Genomic DNA, 21,586 nt, shown 5'->3' with positions numbered 1-21,586 from the left:
ATCAAAGGCAGAGGTTCCTGTGATCTTAATAACTGCACAAACACCTCAGTCTAATCATATACATGCATGTGGTGCGACCAGGCATAATTACATGTTATTTGTGCACCGTTTAACAAATGTGTTACCCAACAATTCCTGGCTTTTCAGATTTAAAGCCTGCATTTGTCCCCCGCTTGTTGTATTGCAGTTAACACAGCTGTCGCCTGCATGGAATCAGGGTTGCCAGATAGCATTTCACTACATGACCCAGGCTCCCCGAGCTATTTGTAAGTTTGTCTCTCAGCTAGCAACTGCAACAAGAATCTTTTGTTTCCATTATGCTGCAGTCAGTTAAGTTGAGGGGCTGTGTCCACAAACTCACTGCTGAATGTGTTAAGTACAGCATCCCTGGCTGTGGACTCGCGCTCCATCCCAGCCACTTTGTCAGGGATGAGAAAGAAACAGTGATTGCTTGCACGCATGCATGTAAAGAAAGGATTCCGGTTGTTCAAACAGTTCAAGGAAGAAAACACATAGGGGGGTGTACTGAAAGTAGCAACTGTTTTTTTTTTCTTTTTGAGATACAACTTTTTACATGTAACCAAAGACAATGTCCTTGAAACGGGTACAAATATTTTTTTTCCTCTTCCTGCAATTTTTGTTTTTTCAAATGACAACTCAGAAATATTGTATAAAATAAAAATATCAGCTTCAGGGAAAAAAGTAGTCTACTCATTTTTAAATGTCCATTAACCACTATATACAGGAGTATTTACATTCTAAAATTCCATTCAAACCAGAGTTTTGCAAAGTAATTAACAGTAAACATAGTTTCAACCATGTTAACTGCAGCCCTACAAACCAGATAAAACTAATCTGCTTATACAGGTATGGCTGTCATTCAAATCAGTGATAAGTACATGTGAGCAGTACAAGACAAGAGTTTTGAAGGATCATGTGCATCATCATTACAGGTAAAATGACACCATAAAAGAATAAATTAATGGGAGCTTAATGAAGGTTGTCTAACGCAGACATCATGACACAATGAGAGTAAAAACATGAAGCTACAAGTGGCTGGACATACAGAAACCATCAGGAAACCCCCCATGCCAATTAACATGAGAATAAAAAGCACTTCCTATTTTATTAAATGCAAGATTTGTTGAAATTTTGCACGTTCAAGCCAAAACCATAATTAAGCAAATTCTGTAACATACATGTAATCATGTCCAACCACTGAGCTGTGTCACATGGGATACATTTTAATGAATCTTGGTGTGGAACTTGAGACACAAATGGCATCTCACTAGGCATTTACAAAGAAGGAGAAAGCATTAAATTAAATAGATTTAAAAAAAAAAATTAACTTCATTACAAATTCAAAAAGGAAGCACAACCATCAATTTTATGAGTAATTCATCACATCTGTTATACCTGTGAGTTTCAATGCATACTGTAATTACATACTCTTGAATTAATTGGACTTTAAATAAGCTAAAAAGTATAAAGTATAAAATATGACCAAAATGATAATGGGTGAGAAGGAAATCAAGAATTCACAATAGCGTGTCATTTCCAAGTGCCATTATAAGTCAAACCAAGGACAGGCTATCAAAGTCGGTATGTCACACAGTCCTGATTTCCTTTCAAAGTATTTCATTCAATTAGTGTGGGGAAAAAAATGCCCTCAAGGAAAAAAGAAAAATCTAAAAACATAAGAAAACGCCTATGAACTCGCACAGTTCACAGATTGCAGAATGAGACCATAAAAATCAAAGATTAAAATAAAATAAAAACTCTCCTTCCCTTAAACATTCAAACCAACTAAAACAATTTAGGTAAATGAAAGTATGCATACAAAATCATTCCACACGAGTTTACACGTAGAGACATCATTCTAACATCCATGAAACTGATGCTTTTTCATGCTAATCAAGGATTTCACCCATTGATTTGATGTGGATGAGTAAAGATTAAAATGCAATGATCCATAAAATTTGATTCAGAAGTTCACACTCCAGCTAAGCTACCAGGAATCGAGAGCAGGCAGTGGGACAGGAGACTCCACCTCAGTGGCCTGTGACTGTCAAACCTTTTGAGACGTTTTAAGAAGAGGTCTTCTTTGAGTCCGTCTTCAAGTCTGACATTCCACAGAGTGTTTTTAAACTTTAGCCTAGCCCCTGGCTGATTCCCAGTAACCCGAGGATGAATCTTCTGACTTTGAATGTGGAGTTAGTTGAGTGGAACGGAAGAAATCTGCATGTCTGTCAGCTAGCAGGGCTTTGGTTCAGGCTGTGCTCCAGAGGGGAGGGGGGTTATCTGTAACAATTCAGAGTGATCACAGCATTAGGTGATCTGATGAAGTCAAAGCAATGCTGCCGAGTCTCCAATGACCTTGTGTGGCTCCTGTTGGGTAGGGGGCACCAGTATATTCTGGGATCCTTTTAAACGTGCAGACTGAGAGTTCCCCGTCTGGCTGTCTGTTAACAGTGCTCCAGGTAGTCAATGACCCGTGAGATGGACTTCTGTCCTGTGGTGCCCATCGCACACTGTGTGCAGAGACAGAATAAGAAAAAACAAAAAGAAGAGTGTGAGTTTGCTAACGTGTACTACTGTACTTGTGAGGTCTTGAGGAACAGTGAGGGTCTTTGGAGGATGTTTGAGCTTCTGTTCACTTGAAAAGGCGATATTTATGAAACAGATGTTTGCAGTCTTCAGCTCTGACAGGATGTGTCACTTTCAAAGCTGCTGGAAAATGCACATCTGTGACTGTTTAACTGTTCAGCTTACTATTAATGCTCAAGTTATTTTTAAATGATCCTTTGTATATGAATTATGCTGCTTGGATACACACTAATCATTTTTAATTGATAACAATTTATTGGTCACATTTCGTATTATAATGGAACATTACAGCCACAAAAGCTCTATGAAAGCTAAGTGCCACTAGATGCTGGGAAAGTGCTTTTAGACTGGATAAGCAGATATTGAGATATTTGAAATGAGCCAAAAGTTAGATAGCCTTTTCATATATTGGTTTTACAGGCATTTCAGACATTATGCATTCCTCAATCTCTGCGTCAATGAAATAAACAGAAATAAAAGCTTCCATTTTCATCTAAAGTCTAGTGTTTACTCAGAAAGGAGCTGAATGAAGGTGCAGAGAAAAACAAGATCAAACCCTGCAATTATATTCTAAACTAAAAAGGAAATGTGGAATTAATGGCCCTCAAAAATGTTTATCTGATCCAGGCCACAGTGAGTCCAATTAAAGAGACTTTGGTAATTTCAATATAATATGCCTGGAGCTAGGATTGCATCAACATTTTTGAGTGTTTACAAGAAGTACCTCTGATGTCAGCGTGAAAACGATGGCTTATCTTTTGGTTTGGAAATCAATTCAACTTGTCACTATAGCACTACACTATGATTTCATTCTAATGTATAGGACTTGTTTCTTTTATTATTATGGTGACAGCATCATCATGCAATGCAGAGGTCAGAAGGTCCGTCTTGGCAGTCATACTCACAGTGAGGTTCATGAAACTCAAGAACTTCTTCAGCATTTCTGTCATGATGGAGAAATCCCCTTTAGGGAGATGCTCTCTTACAGTAGTTGCATTTGTCTGAGAGGGACAGAAAGGTAGGTGAGCAAAGACAAAAAAAACAAACTTAATGTGTGTGTGTGTGTGTGTGTGTATGTGTGTGTGTGTCTCACCTGGCTTCCCTGACAGAGGCAGCCCAGCAGCAGAGCGGTGTACGAGGCAACAATACTGTCCTCCATATGCTTGCCTGCATGCTGCAGAGCTACAGCAAACACAAGGGAGAAAGAAAAAGACGCACAATTACAGATACATATTCTTTTGGGGAAGAGGGTTTCAACTCTCATGTTGAGAGTAGAAGGTTGGCTGGAAACATCCCTGTGAGAAGGACTTTGTGGCTGTAATGCGGCTAAAACATTTAGGGGAAGTCACTAATAGTGCCATTAAGTCCTAATTGTTTTACTGTGCTTATTGGTGGCCACATTCAATGGAACAGCAAAAAGGTAAAACACTGGATTGCATTTCACAACTTGTGATTCAACCATATGAACAATATAGCTATGCAGTATATGAGGTGTATACTGTGAACCCACTAATGGTGCGAATTCACTGGTTGCAATGGAGTGATGTCCCTGTGCCTGCAGTTTCCTATACAACATAAAACAGCTCAATTGCAGAGAAATACCGTGGGCATTAGGGCTGCAACTAATGATTATTTTCAAAATAGAATAATCTGCCGATTCCCTTCTCGATTCATCATTTGCTCTTTACAACATCAGAAAATGGTTGGGGGAAAAAAGGCCTGTTGAGAAACTGGAACTTTTGATAATTGAATTTCCACCCATCACTAATTGATTAGTCAACTAATCGCTTCAGCTCTAGTGGATATATACTGTATAATGCAGTTTGGTGGAAGAGAAAGAAACCCCACCCTGCTGTCTCCAAATTCTTGCTCCTTAATTAGTTGAGAAGCAAAAAAGGTTAAGGCCACGTAGTAATCATTACTGCAACATTAACCACATTTATCTAGATTATGATTTTAGCTGCAGCTAAAAACAGCTCCTCTTACAAGCGCACAACTTCAAACACAAAATGTCTACCTTTATTTAGATCCAACTCTTCATCCTCCTCCTCTTTCTTCTCCTCCTCTTTCTTTTCAGTTTGGCTGTCGTTGGTTTCGGCTGCCACCCACTGGATCTCTCCCGATGTCTCCTGCCACTCTCCGCTTTGGTCCAGTGCCGGCTTGGGCGCCTCACTGATGAGGTCGTCAGTCTTAGCCTCAGCCAGGATGGCGGCGCGCTCCCTCTCCAGGAAGAGCTGCGATGTAGAGAGAAATAAACAAACAGTGTGAACTCCAAACACAAACTTTTTAAATTGGAGCCAAGTAACACAGCAGATTTTTCATAATTTAAAAACAGAATAAAGGGATAGCAGTTAAGCGTGCATTTTTTTCAAGGCTATGTCAGAAAGCAACTGGGAATGCCAAAAACGTACTTGACAGTGAAAGGTAATTTTAAAGTAAATCACTACTTTGCTCTCAAAGGTCCCTTTTTAGAAAACCTAACTCGTCAGTTGGGAAGGGAGCTGGTTAAGGCAATATCAATGAAGCAAAAATATTAAAATCACATTTTTATCTTGGATTTCAAATCCACAAATTAGTGTGCATCGATTTGCTTACTACAGTGTTTAGGCTGTAAAATGTATGCAACTTCAGACTTTACTTAAAATGCAGTCAACAGTACAGCTTATGGTTGTGTAGTAGGGCATGTAGCACAGAGGGGAATTTTGAAACGATGACACAGCAATATAGTATCATCCATATTTATTACAGTATCAGAGTAATGTTTCAACTCTCAACTGTCTCCCTGAGAAAACATGTGAAACACTGTCTCACCTGTTCATACAATACAAAGTTGTCTTTGAACAGTAAAGACAGTGATTATTCCTCATGACTGCTCATCACTGACTGTTTCTGCGCACATCCTTACTTCAAAAGAAATGATGAAGAAAAACCCTGTAGCCCAGACAAAAGAAACTGGCTGTTAAAATATTTATTAATGAGTCCTGGCACAACTCCTACCTGCACCAGGGCAGCCAAAGCACCAGAGGCCTTGGGTCTGACAGCTCCGTCTCCCTGAGTCTCAGCTGTGCTTGGCGGTGCCGACGCTGCCGCTGTGTCAGATTGGGTTTGGTCAGCAGGCTGCATCAGGCTGTCTTCCAGACAGGTGTCGTCGACAGTGTACTCCATGTCCACCAGACAGTGGCGGTTTCTGGAGCTATACTCCACAAGGTTAATTAGTAGACCCAGACCCTGGTATACACAGCAAAATACACTTATAAGACACGCGGCCATACGGGCACAGACGTACACAGAGCAAACACGGGTTGGTAGAATATGTTTTTAACAATTATGTGGTGGTGTTTGGTTCAAGAGCGCCTTACCAGTACTCGCACGTCAAAGCGCTGCTCATGGGGGATGTAGCGTGGAACTCGAAGAACGCAATTCAGAGCAGTTACGGTCAGCTGTTCCTGCTCACCTGTCTTAGTGCTTCCCCACTCTGCAGATAAAAATAATAAATTACAAACTTATCACATATAATATAATGAAACTGCTGTCTAATGCAATAAACTGTGCTTCATTGTTATGCATCAGACAAATAATAAGCCATAATACTGAGTCATTGTCCAGTGCTTAAGATCCACAAATGCCAGATAAAAGCATCAAACACAGAACAAAGGCAAAACAAAAGCAAAAAAATATAAAAGTAGTAAAGGAGAATACCATTGTCGTGAGTAAGGTTGAGCAGCACTCCTATGATGGCCCTCATGCAGTCCTCCACAGCCTTGCCCACGTTACTGAAGCTGCAGTGGGGCAGCGCTGCACCCGACAATGACAGAGAGCTGTTGTTTAACGCCCTGCTGTATCGCTGAATCATATCCTCACAGTACCGCAAAGCTCTGGTGAAAGGAAGAACCAAGTTAATTGGCAGAAATTAGGCCCATTTTGAAGAAAACAAGCATAAGGGTGAAGGACAAAGAAGGAAGAGATGAACATAAACAGATGATTTTTGAAACTCAGATTCCCTTTATATGACAACCCTAAATGGAATTGTGGGTCCACCAACACAGAAATAGCGACCAATTTTTTGTCAGATCCAAATTTGCTGATAAATCTTTATTGGCTCACATGCTAACAATTACAGTAATCAGGGAGATAGTTATGCAATTGCCTATTACTGTAAGGTTTGAGCTTTAATACTTATTCCTTTACTTCAATAAGGTGAACATGTTTTCATTAACAGACACGCAAGTAAAAAGAGCCATAACACCTCCGAGGACAATGTGAAACAGAGACAAAAGTACAAAGGTAAACTGATGGTATTTTAGTCAGTGTCTCAGCATGTGTATCGGGTGCTCACCTGGCAGAGGAGACAATGAGTTGTGAGTCTTTGTAGGCAATCAAGTAACCCTGGTTTTCTGGGTTCTGCACTGTCACCTGTTGGCAAAAGATGAAAGAAATAAAATCAATAGGAGGGGAAAACTACATTGAACGGCTCGAAAAAGAGACAAGAAACAGAAAATGAGGGGAAACAACTTTGTTTGGTTCGGACCTTTGATCATTCATCAATCATTTCATGTGAAAGAGTTGATAACAGTTGCCATCGACTTTACAGTTCTCAATTACTCTTGTCCTTGAGTGTCACTCTTGTATGACTTTGGTAAAAAAGGAAACGCAACTTTACAGAGCAGTACTTACACTTTCAAGTACTCTCAGACACCTCTCAGCCCCCCATAAAGACGCTACAAGGTTCTCCTTGTCATCCTCTTGGCTCAGGTTCTGCACACACTCTTTAACTGTGGTACCACAAAACACAAAAGGCACATTACACATACTGACAGACACATGAAAGTCAACAGCTGTGAAACTTGAACTTGGAAAGCAAATCGTATACACAAGTATAGAGACTTGCAAACTGCTCACCTACGTACAATGCGTCCTACACACCTACCTTTGTCTACAATATGGTCCAAACCGCCCAGTAGTCGCAGTTCTTCTTTGAACCAATCCCCGGCTCTCTTGGAGGTTAGAGAAAGCAATGTCTCCATGGCAAGGTGGCCCGTCTACACAGAAAAAAAACATGTCAAATCTGAAATATCCTGCGTACACTTTTATTTGGCATGACACATTTTTCCTACTGGGAAACCTAAACATCTGACAGTGTAATGAGGACCACAGGGGCAGTGTAATGAGCAACACACAACCCACCGTGATGTTTTCCAAGTCAAGGTGCTTGTTGTGCACGGTCTCGCACAGCTTCCTGATCTTCTCCTTGACTTTTTCCACCTCCTTTGCGGTGAGCTGATCCTGGTGAGCCGAGTAGTCCTGGTCCAGTTCTAGCAGCTTGATCATAAGCTCCAGACAGGCCCTGTCCAGATCCATGTTAAGACGATCCCGACTCAGAATGTACATCAGAGAAGCCGTGCACAGACCAAGGTTCTGATAGAATGGTAGAGAAAGGCTATTACAAAAGTGGTGTAGAGCAAACATACGTATATTTGAACACCCTGGACCAGCTGGAAAAATCTGAATACCTGTCAACTATCAGTACAGCATTCTCTAAATTAGGAAACTTAGCTTCAAACACTTGTTTGCGTCGGTGAAACAGAGAAAAGTCTTAAGTATGCAGAAATACTGCACACTAAAAAAAGGTTACACTTCAACTAAAACTGTACAGAAGACCTCAATGATTTTATTTGAATTTAATAAGTTATGAATTTTAAATCACTGCAGCATGTAGACATTCAACACTGAACACCCTCTTCATTAGCAAATATTGCAGAGGTGTTGGTCAAGATACTAAAACTAAATTCACTCTTCAGTTTAAATGTAACATTTGTATAGTGTGAAGCTGCTCTGTAACATGCAGATCACACTGCCATTGCTTGTTACTTAAGGCTTGAGACAATTTAGCAACATCAACAACAATGTTGACCGTACAAACTAACAATGCATGTCTTGTCAGAAAAAAACATCTGGCTATGCTATACATTGAAGAATACATTAATACAGTGTATATATGAAACAATGACTTGTGCATTTTTAAAGATACAACAAAAAGAAAAACAACTACATTACAATCTGCATTGACAAACTTGGGCATTAGTTTCGGATATAAAATGATTTGTACTTGTTGAATCAGATGAGTCGTCTATTTCTCGTCTAACCCTGACACCAGCACCGGCTAAGGTTCATGGTTCAAACTCTCATAAAAACACAATGATTACAAACTTTGGAACTGAAACTTAAGAGAATATATTTACAAAGTACTAAGTAAACAACTAAAGCAGCAATTATTTAAAAGTGGCAAAACATATTACCATTTGTCACTAGTTAAAGAAAAAAAAAAATGTTTTGAGAGAGATTACAATGTGAAATTGAAAAAGCAGGTGACAGAAAAGAGTTTTACTGACCGGGTGTTGTGGAGCATCACTGAGCATTTTGAAGACCTGTGCCACTTTCCCTCTGGCCCGCAGGTGCATCCTGAAACCAGGCATGGCACACCGTGTGGCCAGGCTGATTATACTGCAGTGAGACAGGAATAGAAAATCAAGTTGGTCTTTCCTGAGTGGATTTCGTTTTCACAACAAATCATGCCTGCAAACTCAGAAGGGCTGAAAAAGGTGACATCATTTTACAACAACTTTGAATGCAGCACAAGGATGGCGAGGCGAATTTCAAGTGAACGCAACATCTGTGTTTTTCAGACAATGGAAGCTATAGACTGTTGTTGGAATCCTCTCCAGTGAAATACAGACACACTTCACCGTTTAGCTGTCAGCATTTTAACCGTGTTTACTCAAGCTGCTAGCTAGCAGTAGGCTAATGTTACCTGCTGTCGAGTGTAGGGTTACTGTAACTAGTGTCCCATGCGGCGATGTTTCAGTTTCCTCTAACGTCCATTTTCGGAGCATCAGAGAGAAGCGCAGGCATTTAAGTGGAATCTAAATAAGGCACCGATATCCGAGTTGCTGTTCGGTCCGGTAGATAACTGTCGTTAAAGCACTGGCTTAATTAGCACCGGTCTCGGGTCTTCGGATCTACATGATTCACGTGGATGAGATTTTCCCATTCAAAATGCAGATTTTTGCCGAAAAGCGACAAGTTTGCAGGTATGCCAAATGTAGCCATGTGATCTATCAAGACTACAGAAAAACAAGCTTAATCTCAATCTCAGCATATTACCCCAACATGGTGGAAATAAAAGTGAGACGCATAAACAGAAGAGGGCAGAGAGCAAAGCTAAATATAGGTACACATACTACCTCTATAGGGCTAATTATTTTTGTGTTAATTTATAAAAAATAAAACGTTAAAATAGAAAAAGGGTGGATGAATGTAATGGATGATTCCTCATTAAGAAGTGCAAAAACACGGTATATTGCACATGAACAAGACATTTGAGTGAAAAAAACAATAAAACAACTTTACATTCTCTGTGGTCTCTTTAAACATATTTAATTTGTATCGCTACCTCCGGCTGCTCTTGGTTTGAATATTTATCAGTTTTGTTTTATTTAAGAATCAAATTTCAAAAGCTTTGATCAACTAAAGCAGCTGTTCCTGTAATTGCTTTATGAATAGGCTAGGCTAATACTAGGTGACATGAACAAACGTTAGGTGACAGAAGCTTGTACCATTCAAATCAGCACCATCAGGATGCCACTAGAAAATAAATATGTCGGAGCATCTAAGTGCTCCTCTGTAGAACTGCAAAGAAAAGGCAGCACTAAGTGTTTATTCCACTTACCTAAGGCATCTTGTGTTGAGTGGCTGACTGCTCTTCAGCCCTGTCTCCAGGTACTCAAAATCATCTGTGAACTCTTGATTCTCTCCAAACTCCACCACGTCATTGAAGTGCTTCACATGCTGCACCACCGTGTACAGCTGGTGGAAGGGAAATGGGGTTAATGACAGGTATTGGGGAGGAGAGCATCTGTCCAGAGTCACAATAAACTTGCACAAACACAGTGAGAGAATTGCTCTCATCGTTAAAGTCCCCACTATTGGTTCCATTACCAGCAATAGCTGACTGTGCTAATACCCATCATCAATAATAGCTCAGCCTGTGGAGTCAGGGCCTGTTCAGCAGTTGACTCTATGTGCCCTATCTTTCACCCGGCGCAGAGCAGCGCAAAACCCGACGCAAGTGTCTTTGCTATTTTAAGACTGAATTCTTGACGTATTGCTATCTTGAGGCAGCGAGAAGTGATCGCGCCACTGACCAAAAAAATCTGGTCTAAAGTCAATAGCTTAGCATTTCATTGTTATTTTAACAGCGCATTATTAAAATGTGCCTAGACTCGTGAACAGCGCGAGCCTAGGCGAATACACACAGGGACGCGCAGCAGCACACAAACGTGCAAAAGATTAAAAATGAAAATATTACAATGTGAAATAGTATTATGCTATGATCGGCTCGCACGCTTTCACTTCTCGCAGATCAGTTTCTTCTCTCCTTCCTGCTCAGCAAATCCGCCATCATAATAGCAATGCTCCAAGGTACAAACGCGCCTAGCATTTAAAGAGAATGGGAGATGACACCGATTGGATTATTGCATGTTACGCCCAAAACACAACTATGATTAATTAAGCCACAAAGTATAACACTTTTGAACGCCCCAAAACGCAGCAGCGCCATGCGCTTCACACCGTGCGTTTAGATCGTTAAAATAGGGCCCCATATGTTTACCAGTATTAACAGTCATGCTGTGTGTGTGCACTGTAGGGCAGTTTAAATTAAATAGCTACAGTCCTCGTTGCTAGCTCCAATCTACAAAGGGGTTCATACAGTGAGCTTGACATGCATCAAATGAATGCTATTCTTGTACTGTATAACCTGCATCAAATGGGTAAAAGCAGCTTGGCTGAGTATGTAAGAGAGATTTGGTGGAATTTCCAGAAACACCATGTTGTTGACGGGACAAAAATAAGCTTAGAAAACATCAGGTCATTCATCGGTCACAGGTCAGGGCACGAGAGTATAAGGTCAGTCTCTAATAACCAAGCCATGTATAATGTATAAATAGGTTTGTGTCCATGCAGATTCAGGGAATGTAGGCAGCTGCATGATAACGGAATGTTTTGTTTCAGGACTGTCTCCTTTTAGATTTCGGTGAAAACAGGGTAAAGGGGCCTGACACACTGTAGCATACTTCCCAGAGAGAGAGAGAGATAGGCTCAACTATGAATTTGGGTTAAGCATCTATCTTTACGGCGCCCGCAACATCTTTTTTTACCTTAAAAGGTTTAGCTAAACTTAACGCATCCAGCATGAGTTTAAATGCACCTACAGGAAGACAGGAACGTCAGAAGATGGGATGGCACCCAAATTCTACTGTGTGATCTAATTTCTCCTCAATTGAGTGTCTATTAAATGCTTCTGTGTAATTCATCAAGGTCTCCCGAATATTCTTTAAGTATGTGAAATGAGTTGTGCTGCTTGAGCTTTTCCATAACGAGAGATTAAATTCTTAGTTACATGCTACAAATGTAGTAAAAACTGAACACAAATAAGCATTATGCTGCAAAAGGCAGTGCCCCCCCCAGCAGATGTCAAAAAAAAAAAAAAAATCTCAGTGTGCTCCGGACTCACCTCCTTGTGCTCCTTCCTGCATTTGAGCGCAGTGACAATATCCTGGTTGAGTCGCGTGGGGAGAGTCTCTGACTTAATGACTTTGGGCGGCGGTGGAGGGGCTTTGAACAAGCCATCATCTTTATGGGAGTTGCTGTCCTTGCTGCTGCACGATAAAACAGCCTGAGGAAGAAAAGAGGCGGAGAAATGGGGCTCATACCAAAGTAACAAAATCTGTTTAACGACATGTCCGCAAGATTTACCATAGCCGAATAGTCTGTTAAGCACACAAGTCTTTAATAAGTGTTGTTAACAGATGTCAGATGAGGTAGTGCTTAGTTAAAAACTACTTCAAATAAATCACAGTTGCCAGCTTAGATTGTCTCTGAACAAACGTGTATTTCCACGGGGGAAATTCAACACAGAATATACAAATAAACTCAGGTTCACTTGTCTGGGAAAATAACTATGTGAACAGAAAGAGACTGATTAGGGCAATAAATAACGATATCCTGGGTTGTGGACAGTGAGGAATGGGAAATTCTGTAAATAAATGGTATTAGTTATTTGTTTAAAATAATACTCTGTAATATTATTTTTTTCTAATTTGTGTCAAAATTAATTCATTTAGTCATTTCAAATGAGAACTTTAAACATCACAAATTTACCCTTTTCGCACACTGTAAAGTAATAGCTAAACTCAATAGCAATAACCAGTCAAGAGAGCGATTTCTTACCGGAGCAGTTTGCGATCGAGAAAGTGGAGGCAGAGGGATCTCTTCAGGCTCCGGTTGATTCCAGTGGCGAGCGTTGTACACAGCTTTAGCAGGGGACTGGAAACCAGTAAGAATTTAAGAATTGGTTAGTTATCTAAACAGACAAAGCATAACACCTTTATGTTACCATTATGTTAGTGGACCATCTACATGTCATGCATTCACTCATTTAGGGATGGAAATGTTCAGACACCCAAAGCTCTAAGCACAATAAGCATTGCCACCCATACATGAACAAAGATGATGTGGAAACACTTTCATGTTAATCTCCATTAACCATTCCAGCACAAAGCTTAAGACGTCGTCGTGAATTAGCACAACTCAACACAAACACTGCATGCTGCAATCAGGACAATGGACTGAGACAACAGCAGCCTCTGAATGGAGCACAACAGTCCCAAAACATTCCCTAAAAAATGACAACGCTGAGAATAGATTTTTGTCGATGATGTAGAAGCAGTAAACACAAAGAATTAGGAAGAAAGACCACAAATAACCCAAAGCTACTGCAAAACATGATCTAGATAAGCGGAGCAAATATGGGCATTACAGAAAATATCACAAATCAAAGCTGGTTTATTCATATATAGCAGATGAGCCTGATCAAAGAGGTAATATTCAAACCCCCTTCGCACTGGAAGACCACGTACGTTGTGTGCTACTGAACACACAATTAACTCATTCATGCGAGACTGCTGTCACAAGTTAATCGCTGGGCATCTCCATTCAGAGCCTCGAGTCTGCAACTCTAGTTCTAGCACACATTACAGCTGAACTCATAAAATTAGATAAAAATTAGATAAAACGACAACCAAATAAATTTAGGTTTCAGTTTAGCTTATTTCCCACCCCCTTGCTCAATTTTTCTCTAATGCGCTCCTCTCTCATATTATCTCAGTCTATTTTAGACAAGCTGGGTATTCGGTTATGTAAATGTAATTCAAACATCTATAGCATTAAAAGAAATGCCTGTCCAAAGCCAAGCAGTGTCAGACCCAAGATCAACCCTGGCCAGGAGGAAAGTCATGTAGGCAGGTTAGAATCAAAGTTACTTTTGATTAAAAGCAGGCAGAGAGACAGATATTTCTAACATGCTCATATACCTTTTTGGGTCCACTGAAGATCTTTTTGAGTCCACTGCCAATGTCCTTGGATTTGTCACCTGGCTTCCCTGAGCGTCCTTTCTGCCCCTCAGCGAAACCAGGACTGGAGTCATCAGAGAAGTCAAAAGCATCTGTTGGATAAACCAGATTGTTGATGGCGAGAAATGACCATCAAAGTATGAATGGACTGATGCTTTATCAATTATTTAAGTTTTGGGGGAAAAGTGCATTTTTTAGAAGCTCCTCGTCAGGCTACAAATATCTTAAGCACAATATCACCAAAACTGCACAGAGGTTAATCAAAATTAGTCTATATTCACGACGTTCCACTTCCGGGATTGCTCAGGTGCCGCCGGAAATTCTGCCGAATGTCCCTCATTTTGGCCGGATGTCCGTTACCTTGGGCTGTATTTGTGTTGTAATTTTATTACATCCAGACAGCTAGCTAGACTGTCTGTCTAATCTGAGTTTTCTGGTGCACGATTAAAACAACCTCTGAACGTACACATGTTCCACCTAAACAAGTTCCTCTCCCGAGGCTATTTTGCAGCAGCACCGTGGCTCCGTCCGGCGCTTAGTGCTGCCCAAGACAATTGTGACTGGTTTAAAGAAATGCCAATAAACCAGAGCAACGTATCTATAAATTCAGAATCATTTTTTTTTTTTTTTCTTCGCTCTTTTTTTTTTTTTTTTTTTTTTTTTTTTTTTTTTTTGTTTTTTTTTTGGTGTTTTGTATTTTTTTTTCTGTCAGTCAGATAATCAGTCAATCAATCTTTTTGGTCTTAATTCTTTTGATCTTTGTCTTGTGTGGGGTCTAAACCTGGGACGATACAGTGAGAGGATTTGTTTCATGTTTGTTTGTACTGCTTTTTACTGAGGATGTGGGAAAGAGAGGGAAACTGGAGCAGGACAAAGCAAAACAAAAAATTAAAAAGCACCCATTGAAGCTGAACAAAAAGAAAACTAAAATGTACAACTCAATGAAGAGAAAATGTCTTAAAGTTGGACAACTGTTCACAGTGAAGACACCACAACGTAACCGTTCAGAAACCACTTAAACATGATGCATACTATAACAATAGCCCACATACACTAATGGCAGTGTCTCCAAAGAGCTGACATAGAGAGTTAAATTGAAAATAATTGTTTTCTACTTAATATAATTTAAGTCAATTCAGTCATGGTGGGTAATGTGACATTGTTTGCAATGATATTAAAATTTAGATGTATAGAGTATCTTTGTGCTATCCTCTGCAATTCTGAGTTTTGTTTTAGACATAGGACTTCCAATCTGGAATAGGTCTACTCCTTCCCTGTAATATTTCAAACTGATCCACCTAACAAAAACATTGTGTACAGCTTTCAGACTTGCATTAAATGTCAAACTGTCACAAAGCAGCAACTTAGCTTTTGTCAGCGAGTAACATCTCCAAGTACATGACATACCTTTAAAATATAGGCCTTGCAGCAAATGATTATACCTCTTGAGACATCGATATTAAGGCCTTTACCTATAATAGTGTGTATTTTGCTCCTCAGTGGCTGAACAAATTATATTTCATACAACTCAGTCCTAATTGTGGAACCAGTGAAGTTGAAGACCGGATGTTATAAAGTGTGTGTGAATAAGTGACAATGAAGTACAATACAAAAGTGATGTTCATTATTAGTGGCTAACTCATTTTACTTTGTATGCAAGGTACTATAAAATTCAATACTACAAAATCGTTATATTTATGGAAGCTGATAAATATCACAACATTACTTAAATAACTAATCAATTTCATTAAACTAAGAAAATTGGGATGTTTTTGTCGATATCCCCAAAATTAAGAAAGATACCTAGCCTAGAACTCTAGACGCACCCTAGCGGCAGCAAATGTAATTTGCAGCCAGGGTCAGTCTAGCAACTCTCCGTTGGCTTGCGAGCTGGAAAAACCAAATTCTGGTCAGGCCAATCACATCGTGTATAGAGTCGGTGGGCGGGCTTAACATAAGGACGGCAGAGCTGCGACGGTTCCGTGTGAATTCCCTGCTACTTGAAAACAAAGAAGATGGCTGCTGCTGCCGGCGAACAGCGGCCTTTCGAATCAGCTTTGGCCGCGACTCTGGAAGACTTGGAGTTAAGCACTGAAGTCATTCTTAAAAAAGGAAGATTTATTCAGAGTTTTGCCGACCGGATACGGCAAAAGTTTAATCTATCAACTAGCGTTGATCTGGTTGGCTATGAGTGCAGAGGGAATTAGAAAGACAACAGTTTATCCCGCCCCTCGGATTGAGCCCTGCCAATGGTGAGTTCCCAGACCCAACATCTTGATGTGGTAAAAGATACCAACTTTGAAGACAACTTTTTTAGTAATGTTCTTCACAACGCAGATTGTTACAGGTCCCATGGCATGAAAATTTCCCTTTGAGGTTTTTCAACATTAATATGCATTCTCCCAGCCTGCCTGTGGTCCCCCAGTGGCTAGACATGGCGATAGGTGTAAACCGAGCCCTGGGTATCCTGCTCTGCCTTTGAGAAAATGAAAGCTCAGATGGGCCGATCTGGAATCTTGCTCCTTATGAGGTCATAAGGAGCAAGGTTACCTCCCCTTTCTCTGCTTTGCCCACCCAGAGAATTTGGTCCACCCATGAGAGAGAGACATCATGGCTTTCAAACAAGCAAAGTGGCAGTTGGTCAAGGTCACACCCCCACCCTCCACTTTGCCACCACCCCTCTCCTCCTCAATAGCTACATACACAGAAATGGCACATACTAAGGAAAGATCATTGTGGGACTGGCTCTAGTGGCTGTAATTCTGCACCAAGGCTGAATTCCGACCACTAAGGACCTTTAAGACACACAGAAATTGAAATGACTTACCTGGTAGGTTTGGGGGGAGGAGCGTCTGACTTCTTCTTCATCTGGCCTGCATCTCCAAGGTCAGCAGGGACAGCTGGCGTGACCAGTTCATCAATGCCTCGCTCAATTGAGTCCTGGATGGTTACATTGCACACCGACAGACAGGAAGGGTGCAGAACCGTGTAGTCCCGTACCCTCCCGCCGCCCCTGCCTACGGGCTTGGCTGCCGTTTTAGCATTGGCAGCCGTACTACTTGCGCTAGCAGAAAGGACACTGTTGGGTTTATCTTGGGCACTCGCTGCTTCAGTGGGCTTGTTGCTGTTGTTTTCCACCGGTTCAGAGGATGCTTTGCTTTGCCTGGTGGGTCGCTGGTATTTCTTGCAGTTTGAGGCTCTTAGGGTAAATGGGGAAGGGGGGATGTTGTCCACTGGTTCTGGTGGAGGCTCTGAGGCAGGCTCCAGCTCAGCACCTTTCATTTCTTCTAAAGGCAGTTCATCATAACAGGAAGAGGTTTGGAAGTCTCTGCTACCACCTGGTGCATCAGTGAAAAGTTTAAGGGAGGTGAATATATTTGGAGAGGAGATAGGTCTCTTGGGCGCTGAGAGATTCTGATCATTAGAAGAGACTGTGTCTGACAAAGGGGCCTTGCATGCAGGTTTCTGGTTGCTATCTGATGTACTTTTGTACCAGGTCTGGTTATTTTTAACAACCCTCTCTTCAGATGTTTGCTTGGCTGTGAATGGAGAAGACAATTACGAATGGTTATATGAAAACACAGACATTGCCACAAAATAGATAGCAGACACTATCAAACAGGTGGAGATAAATAATGGCATGACAGGTCAGCTACAGATAGTAAATTAACTGTCAAGACAATCAGGGGCAATGCTGGGTATATTAGTCTAGTTTATATGTTATTGATTACTTACTTGTGAACGTGGCTGTTGAGCTTGCAGAGCCCTGTGCGGAAGTAACAGCAGTGGCTGTCCCACCTCCCTGCACTGCGGTCGACTTTGTAACAGCCCCTTCATTGACTTTCGACTGGGACACGTGAGAGGTTACAGTCTTGGACTCATCATCGCTGTCAAACCCAAATGGGTCTCCATCACTGTCGCTGTCACTGTCCTCAAGCCTGGGCCTCTTGGAAAGCTCAGAAACTTCAGGTTTTAAAATAGGCCTCTTGCCCCCCAACTGAGCCTTGTAAGTGGTCTCCCCCCATTTGGTGGTCAGTGTTGGCTTTTTATTGTTGAAGACCTCATCAAATTTCGAATTGGCCTCCCCTCCCTTGCGGTTGTATGTTTTACCAAATCTGGATGTCATGTCGGTTGCTTTATGTTACATATTCCCTGTGAACAGAAGCAGAGAAAATAAAACACGCAGCACTGTACAACGTTTAAGAACAAGCATTCATTCACGATCACACCGGCAAGGTTGGAGAACACAAAGTTAAATGACTAACGATAGCTCGCTAGCTCCAAATACAAAGCTTGCATTGAATGCTGCATTCAAGTGGTGTCGGAATAAATTATCGGAAAAAAAATAGTTCCAGACTGGGAGAATTCACGTGAATGCTCCCTCAAATCGGAACAACTCAGAAAGTCGGCGAAATGTCTCATACACTTTTTTTTTGTTTAATCAATCTTTATTCAAAGATACGGATATACACCAGGTGACAACATATTCCGTAAATCTATGGGTCTACAATTACAAAACAACCAGGGAGAACTGTCTGGTACACGACTTTCCGAGTTGGTGTCATAGTACGCAGCAACATGGAAAATAAATGTTGGGAATGGTAAGACACTTAACATATTGCACATAGCTACGTTTGTTCACATCACATATTTGTAATATGGTATCAGGTTGTAACCGTGAGTTGCTGTCCACATAGAGTGGCCTAGTGTGTGTTATTTATAAGCATTAACCATGATAGCAAGTAACGTTAAAGCAATATTTTAGTGGTTTTAGGGAATGTACTTGTGCAGCAACAAGTCTGGGACAAGATCCCTATTTTAAAGATTCAAAGTGAAATATATAATGTAAACCGCTAACGTTATTGTTTAATCGCTCTGAGCAATAAAACACAACAAATAACACACCGAACTCGAAAGAACGACTTCCCAAATCGGGAAAAGGGACCATCCGAGGAGCACGTGAATGCAGCATAATAACATTATCGATTACATGTGCAATACGATTATCAGATGGATTAACTTTAGTAAAACTTTGAATTAATTGCATTACCTAATGTCACAGTGACAGGGCAGTAAATATAACATACGTCTGTTAACTCTAGCTAGGCCTGCTCCTGCTTGTAAAGTTGCTATAAAGTTAGCCATTAGCTTCGGCACTGCTAAACTATGCTAACGTTAGTCCCCTGTTTACATTTCACACTTCTGCATTAAATATGTAAAATGTTGTGTTTTAAATATGATCAAGTCATTTCACTTACACATTTGAATACAGAGATCAAGGTTTAAACATCGTTGTGAGTACAAAAGAATAGCAGCACACACTGTTACCTTTCAACTCCGGCGACTAGCTAAACGTCCGCTTGTGTTTTAGCCAGCCGGTTGGGCCTGATCTCCCACTCGCGCACGAATCAAGCGGGTAAAGTCCGTTTACCGCAGTAGAAACAACACTAGAAACACATCTCCAACCCCCAAGAGCAATGTTCGTTACCAAAGAAAAGCGGGCAAAACGCACCCGTAGCTAGTATTGTCTAAATATAGTGGATAATCCGGACTTTTCGCATTTGGTAGTGCTACTGACGGCCATTAATATATCCCCTCCCTCTTCTTTCCTTGGCAAGACCCCTCGGTAGTGCGCCGCAAGAAGGGAAATGGCCAATCAGCGGCAGGCAGGTTCTCTTGTGCTTTGAGACGCTGTCAGCAAACGTGACTCTGATTGGTTAAAAAGTGAAACCATAATAAATGATAGGGGGCGCTGGAGGTCCACATTAGTTGATTTAAACTTGAAGACGTGCCAAGGAGAAACGGTACAATGATGGAATCAGATTATCTAAATTAAGCAACTTCCAGATAATTCATCAAGAATCCTTTAGTTTAAAATGATTTTAATATTCTTTAAACTATGCACGGTTTAAAATATAAGGGACCTACATTATTGATTTATAGGCATATTTCTTAATATTTACTTAGTCTAGTAATGTTAGAGTAAATTAAATGAATCAGTGTTTAAAGGCTCGGTTTACTCAAAACAAGTTTTCATAGGGACTCTTTGTTCAGCAAAATGTAATTCTATTCACATGTAACCAGGGCATATAATTCATTTATATATATATTTTTTTTTTTGTATGTGATCTTGTGTGCTCACATTTCTCTTCACCTCCATTGTATTTGGAGTAGGCTGATACTGATATCTCAAAACCATAGGCAATTTAAACTGAGCAGAACTGAGCATGGCTAGATACCACTAGACATACTATGTGAAAATCATAGACTGTTAAAGGAGAAAATACACTGTTGTTGTTTCTTTCAGTAATTTAAGTGAATCAAACCTTTAAACTCCAAATGGTTGAATTGGTCTGCCAAAGGGAAAAAAACTACTTCAGGTTACTCAAGCTATTTCATGCTCAAGTCACTTTAATCGCATCACTAAGTGATTCTGTTTATTGATTGCCCTATCAAAAACACAATAGCAACAAAAACACAAAAACAACAATATATTTTAAGCATAGGCTACTACTAATAACTAAATTAAAATATAATAAAGCATATCTTATAGAATCAATAGAAAAACAATTCTATACAGCCAAATTTGATCATTGTGCTTACTGGACTGAATGTTCAAACACCTGCAGCATGCTGGAAACAGAAAGCATATAGATCACAAACACTGGCACTGGTCTGGGGCGCAGATGGTGTCAAATAAATGAATAGTGTGTTATAAACAGCTCAGGTCTGCAGGGCAAAGTGGTCCCAACTGTGTCAACACTGAAATGACCATTACTCAGCCTAGACAGACATCTCTTTCAAAGCATGAAAGTCCTTAAAGAGATGCGATATGGGGTCAGCTCTGTGGAAATGACTGGTCTCAGTTCAGAGAAAGAGGCATACTAATTTCCCATGGGAGGCATTTGAAATTCTCCATCTCACCCAAAGAAAAGAAAAGAACTACTACTGTATAGCCCTATATATTTTTAATCATATCATGGGGTCACAGCTGTTCTCTATACTGTATATCATGCCATGATATTAACGGTAAAGTGGCAAATCCATCAACATATTCCTCTCTTAGATCAAAATTAACCAAATGACTAAAGGTTTCATCATCATTATGCAACATTTGGACCAAGATAAGAGTATGAAAAACACACAATTTTCAGTCGGTGTTAAACATTTTTTAACATCTGCATGTATTTGGTCACTCCACCTCAAGGCTCAGAGTTGGTGAAGTAATATGGCCATGCCCTGGGTGACTGATGGTTTTGAGCTCAGGTCTTGGCAGTTTGGCTGGAATTACATAATCCAACAGGCAAACTTTACAGCTAAATCCAGTGCTACATATACTGTAATCTCTCTGAAAGTGTTGCAGTCTCGGAATAAATGAGTCAGGAATCGGTGCCATTGCCAAGTGAAATAAAAAACATAGAACTTCAATTGTGTGAAACATCTGCCTGGAATATTTGCAACATAGGCGGATGGATTAAATTAATAAGAAAGACTGCAACACTGACACAGAA

The 21,586-nt window shown here is 40.4% G+C and overlaps 1 protein-coding gene across 1 annotated transcript; it reads right to left on the bottom strand.

The window, feature by feature from the left end:
• Window positions 1-471: 471 nt before the first annotated feature.
• On the bottom strand, window positions 472-19,711 carry wapla (WAPL cohesin release factor a). The gene is made up of 19 exons (XM_039784729.1): window positions 19,404-19,711; window positions 17,811-18,227; window positions 16,903-17,614; window positions 14,037-14,199; window positions 12,895-12,990; window positions 12,179-12,340; window positions 10,334-10,470; window positions 8,997-9,108; window positions 7,792-8,022; window positions 7,535-7,646; window positions 7,282-7,379; window positions 6,944-7,020; window positions 6,307-6,482; window positions 5,967-6,082; window positions 5,605-5,835; window positions 4,625-4,841; window positions 3,701-3,789; window positions 3,513-3,608; window positions 472-2,531 (listed from the first exon to the last, which is right to left on the bottom strand). Exons 2-19 carry the CDS (start codon window positions 18,199-18,201, stop codon window positions 2,466-2,468), a joined length of 3,282 nt encoding a protein of 1,093 aa, XP_039640663.1. The 5' UTR covers window positions 18,202-18,227; window positions 19,404-19,711; the 3' UTR covers window positions 472-2,465.
• Between the last annotated feature and the right edge of the window lie 1,875 nt (window positions 19,712-21,586).

The sequence above is a fragment of the Perca fluviatilis genome, chromosome 19, assembly GCF_010015445.1.
Source record: "Perca fluviatilis chromosome 19, GENO_Pfluv_1.0, whole genome shotgun sequence".
Taxonomy (NCBI): domain Eukaryota; kingdom Metazoa; phylum Chordata; class Actinopteri; order Perciformes; family Percidae; genus Perca; species Perca fluviatilis.
This window is presented reverse-complemented; position numbering and strand designations above follow the sequence as displayed.

What these genes read in the sequence shown, in the direction of transcription:
- wapla (XM_039784729.1), bottom strand. Translation starts at nt 18,201, where the DNA reads ATGACATCCAGATTTGGTAAAACATACAACCGCAAGGGAGGGGAGGCC. An exon ending in GCTTTGACGTGCGAGTACTG is followed by an intron (nt 5,836 to 5,966) that starts GTAAGGCGCTCT and finishes TGTGTATACCAG; the next exon opens with GGTCTGGGTCTACTAATTAA. An exon ending in AGAGTTGGATCTAAATAAAG is followed by an intron (nt 3,790 to 4,624) that starts GTAGACATTTTG and finishes TGTTTGCTGTAG; the next exon opens with CTCTGCAGCATGCAGGCAAG.